General features: G+C 42.6%; 1 protein-coding gene and 1 long non-coding RNA gene across 2 annotated transcripts in view; both read left to right on the plus strand.

Annotated features, from left to right (window-relative positions):
- The window catches only part of arhgef39 (Rho guanine nucleotide exchange factor (GEF) 39), a gene marked incomplete at its 3' end in the record, with an annotated part of 25283 nt that extends 24684 nt beyond the window's left edge, over window positions 1-599 (plus strand). Inside the window, exon 10 of the mRNA XM_083757368.1 lies at window positions 329-599. Within this exon, the coding sequence (XP_083613494.1) occupies window positions 329-599 (271 nt within the window). The remainder of the gene's footprint in view (window positions 1-328) is intronic.
- A 12-nt stretch (window positions 600-611) lies between these two features.
- On the plus strand, window positions 612-4750 carry LOC310853229. Its single transcript, XR_014568755.1, has 3 exons — window positions 612-806; window positions 3867-3961; window positions 4656-4750. It is a non-coding gene; the product is annotated as an uncharacterized lncRNA (long non-coding RNA).
- Window positions 4751-4985: the final 235 nt, after the last annotated feature.

Raw genomic sequence — 4985 nt, forward strand, 5'->3', positions numbered from 1 at the left:
CATATTCTGACTTTTGACCTTTTAATGTGAACACATTGAACCGTTTAATGTGAACACATTGAACCGTTTAATGTGAACACATTGAACTGTTTAATGTGAACACATTGAACCGTTTAATGTAAACACATTGAACCGTTTAATGTGAACACATTGAACCGTTTAATGTGAACACATTGAACTGTTTAATGTGAACACATTGAACCGTTTAATGTGAACACATTGAACCGTTTAATGTGAACACATTGAACTGTTTAATGTGAACACATTGAACTGTTTAATGTGAACACATTGAACTGTTTAATGAGTGAATCGTTTGTTCGTCCGGCAGGAAGCTGAAGTCTGAGAACACGGTGATCCATCAGAGAGATGATCTGTGCAGGAGACCCCTGAGACCTGGCACAGGAGACCCCTCCTCTCCCAGACCCCTGAGACCTGCCCCGGGAGACCCCAGACCCCTGAGACCTGGCACAGGAGACCCCAGACCCCTGAGACCTGGCACAGGAGACCCCAGACCCCTCAGACCTGGCACAGGAGACCCCAGACCCCTCAGACCTGGCACAGGAGACCCCAGACCCCTCAGACCTGGCACAGGAGACCCCACCTCTCCCAGACCCCTCAGACCTGGCACAGGAGACCCCACCTCTCCCAGACCCCTCAGACCTGCCCCGGGAATCCCCAAGCAGAATGAAAACGCACTCGACACCCCTGGGAGGAAGAAGCCACACCCCCAGAGCCCTGCAGTCTTCCATGGGAGACCCCAAACCCCCCAGACCACCTCCATGACTCCTGGCAGGAAGAGACCCCAGGTGAGTCCAAGGAAAGCCTGAAAATGACGGCCCTACCCTTGAGGCAGAGCCTCGGGCCGACCCAGTTAGGGTAGGGTACCCCTAACTGGGTACCCTACCCTAACCCTGGGCCGACCCTAACGATCACCATAATGTTAGGCCCGAAAACCCGAAAAAGCCAGAGTGAAAGAAAAAAAAAGGAAAAAAATAAAATAAATAAAAGATAATAATAATAAAACTTTATTTGTATAGCACCTTTCATGACATGAAATGCAGCTCAAAGTGCTTTACAGAACAATGGAGAAAAAAAAGCACAGCAAAGCAACGACATTAAAAAACTAGAACTGCACTCTGTCGAGTGCATACTTGCTTGTTGCACACTAGTAGGCCATAAATGGCCAACTAGTGTGCAAGCAGAGCGTGCAAGTACTTTCGACCGCTGTAAACTGTCAAATCTCAGTATCTCTGTGAAGGAACGTTTTATCAGGTAATTATTAGGTGTAAGTATTTTCTACCTATCTACTTTATGCATGTAAACACCTAGTATTATTAAGTATGGTTCAAGTTTCTATCTATATAAGAAATACAGTTTTATCAATTTAGAAATATTCTGGATCCCTTTTAGTTTTTCAAAGAAAAATAAATAATTGATATGTGATGAAAAAAACGTATATAAACGGAATTAAAATATGTTATCACGTATACAGTATAATTATTTTATTATTTAATGTAAATTGTCAATTGTTTTAAATGTATTTCATCTTGGACTATAGTGATATTTATACTAAATCATGATCAGAGTAATATGTGTCTCTAACTTCAATTTCTGTAATAATACTTACTACTTACTTACTACACATTTGTTAAAATATATATACATGATCTAAAATACTTCCGTAATCTGTAGTTGGATTTGTATTTAATTGTTTAAAGCCTAATCTTGACATGAAGGTCTTTATACTTCTACCTTTCTCACTAATACTATATTGGTCTTCATTGAAATCTCCTATTATCATAATTGTAGAATTGAGCCTGATACGGCAGTGGTGCCAGATTACATACATGTATACACAGGAGCATTACCTTTAATCCTCCCAACACTAAAACATATCGTCATTACGTCACCATCGAAAACCAATTACACTCTGGCATTGGGTCCTTTAATCCACATATTTCTTACGTCATCATTGAGAGCTAGTTACATATACTATATATATATGTAATTTGTAAGTTGATTAGCGGTATACTGTGGTTACTTTGCGCCAAAAACCGTCCCAGCCAACTCGCCACTTTTGATGCGTATGCAAATAAAACAGCAAATTGTGCCTGATTTGCTGGGACCAGATTACATACATGACCATATTTCTTACGTCATCATTGAGAGCTAGTCGTACATATACTATATATATGTAATTTGTAAGTTGATTAACGGTATACTGTGGTTACTTTGCGCAAAAAAACGTCCCAGCCAACCCGCCACTTTTGATGCGTATGCAAATAAAACAGCAAATTGTGCCTGATTTGCTGGGACCAGGTTACATACATGTATACACAGGAGCATTACCTTTAATCCTCCCAACACTAAAACATATCGTCATTACGTCACAATCGAAGACCAATTACACTCTGGCATTGGGTCCTTTAATCCACATATTTCTTACGTCATCATTGAGAGCTAGTTATACATATACTCACCATGTACTCTGGTCCCAGCAAATCAGGCACAATTTGCTATTTTATATTTTACAAATTACATAATATATGTATGAGTAGCTCTCAATGATGACGTAAGAAATATGGTCATGTATGTACTCAGGTCCAAGCAAATCAGGCACAATTTGCTGTTTTATTTGCATACGCATCAAAAGTGGCGGGTTGGCTGGGACGGTGCATACGGACCGGGCGAAACTATTACTTGCGCGCTCTGCTTGCGCAAGTAACAAGCAGTAATGCAATACAGTGAGGACAGGAATAACAAAAAATAAAATGAAAAGCAATGTTGTAGAAGTGGGTCGTAAAGCTGAGCTTTAAAAATGTCTACAGAGGCTGCCTGACGAAGGTACAGTGGGAGCTTGTTCCATGCCGTCGGCCAGTAGAAGCAAAAAGCTGCTTCCCCGTATTTTTTAGTTGGCCATTTTTTTAGGCAAAGCGAGCTTTGGGACATATTTATTTAGGCAGGCAGTCATGTAGGTAGGAAGGTGTGAGACCATTGAGAGCTTTATAAACAAGTCAAATAATTTTAAAATCAATCCTAAAAAAGAAAAATGCCCCTACACGTATATGGCGGCGCCTGGCGTCAGGGTTATTGTTGAGACGAGTGTGTCAGAGAACGGACTAATAGATTAGTCGCGGAAATAAAGGATTTATGCAACTCACGTTAATTTGGCTGATAACGTTCCAGACATTCTAATGGTTTCCAGGGATGAGTAAAGATCTTCTGAATCAAAGTAGCAGCGATCCTCTGAAGTGACACAGTTAACTCATTCTGACCTGAGATCAGATATAAAAAAAAATCTTCTGTGTTCTGAAAAAGCTATGTTTCTAATGTCAGTCGTTCTTTGATTTTTGAAAAATAGCAGACCTACAAGCTCGTAGCGTGCCACTCGGTGGCGCGCTATGAGCTTGTAGATCTGCTATTTTTCAATAGCTAACCGGTACCGTTAGTAACATAATGCTAACACCAAAATGGGTCCAAAACTGTCCCCGTTAACAAAGTGCAACTCATTCACCGTTTGGCTAACGTGCAACCGTCCCGGACAGAGCTATACAATATTATGACAACTGTCAACTTGGCTATAACCTACTAGGTTACTGTACGGTTTACATTAATCAATCAAACCCACATACAGTACCAGCGTAATGTGAGTCGCCTAACCAAAAGAACAGACGTACAAACAATCAGCATGCCGCTCGATGGCATGTCTGGGGTTGGGGAGGTTTTCGGGCAGAGATTGAGACCTCTAAGGCAAGCAGTGGATCCTAGTGGTCAGTGCTGGAACTGCAGACTGGCCCGTACATTTAGCACTAATTTCTGTTCTACGCCCCCCCCCCCCCCCCCCCCCCCCCCCCTCCGCCCCCCAGGTGAGTGAGGAGCGTACTGAGCATGCTCAGAAGTCACATGACGGTGGAAGCATCGTCTCAGATGAACCTGAAGACAAGAGGATGAGACTGGACAGGTAGCGCACGCACACACACACCCATTATAACATGACAGGACAGGAGACAACCCACAGAGCCTAGAGTCCCTCCACGCGCCAGAATCTGGTTCTCCCAGACCCGGCAGAGTATAGTTCCGGAGCTTTGAATTGCAAGAATTGCTCATTCTTTGATGGGACTGATGGAGGGTAGCTACTGGGACGTAAGTCGGGATTTGATCAACCCTGGCTGGGTCGCCTGAGTGAGGGATGTGATGTTGGTAGACCCTAAACCCCGTTGACCTCACTGAGCAGACGTCCCAGGTGTATTTTTAGTTATAGATAGTTTATCGTAGTTAGAACCACAGACAACGTAGATGTAGATTTATTATGGCGAGTAGACGGTAGACCGTCATATTATGTCATACCTAGTATGTGGTTTTAGTTAAATTACATGCGTTTGTATGACACTACAGTTGTATTTTACTATTTCTGCTATGCGGAAAAGGCATCGCTTTTATAAATGAAAAGATACTGACCGCCAAGTCTGACCCATTAATAATCATCTTCTTATCCTGTCTGTCTGTCTGTCTGTCTGTCTGTCTGTCTGTCTGTCTGTCTGTCTGTCTGTCTGTCTGTCTGTCTGTCTGTCTGTCTGTCTGTCTGTCTGTCTGTCTGTCTGTCTGTCTGTCTCTCTGCCTGTCTGTCTGCCTGCCTGCCTGTCTGTCTCTCTCAGCAGTGAGACAGCGTCCAGATGTGTGATCCTGTAAGCCGTCCAGTGGAAGCGCGTGTTCCTCAGGGCTCTGTCCTCGGCGCCTCCTGAAGGGTTAATGAACGCTGGAGTCCCCCCCGGGTTCTGTACGAGAACCTCTACTTTTTAAGGTTTAAAGGTTTTATGACATTCATTTTCATTTATTTTTATTTATTATTATTTATTTATTTTTAGGTTTTATGACCTCAATTACACCCAAAAAACCTGAACTTTGAACATTCAGTGGATTTTCTGTGGTCTGAAGTTTTCTTTGGGGTTTGGAAGCCTTTTGAGCTACAATGAAAACAGGCAACA

This window comes from Protomyctophum parallelum (assembly GCF_964188405.1).
Source record: "Protomyctophum parallelum genome assembly, chromosome: 22".
Classification (NCBI taxonomy): Eukaryota; Metazoa; Chordata; class Actinopteri; order Myctophiformes; family Myctophidae; genus Protomyctophum; species Protomyctophum parallelum.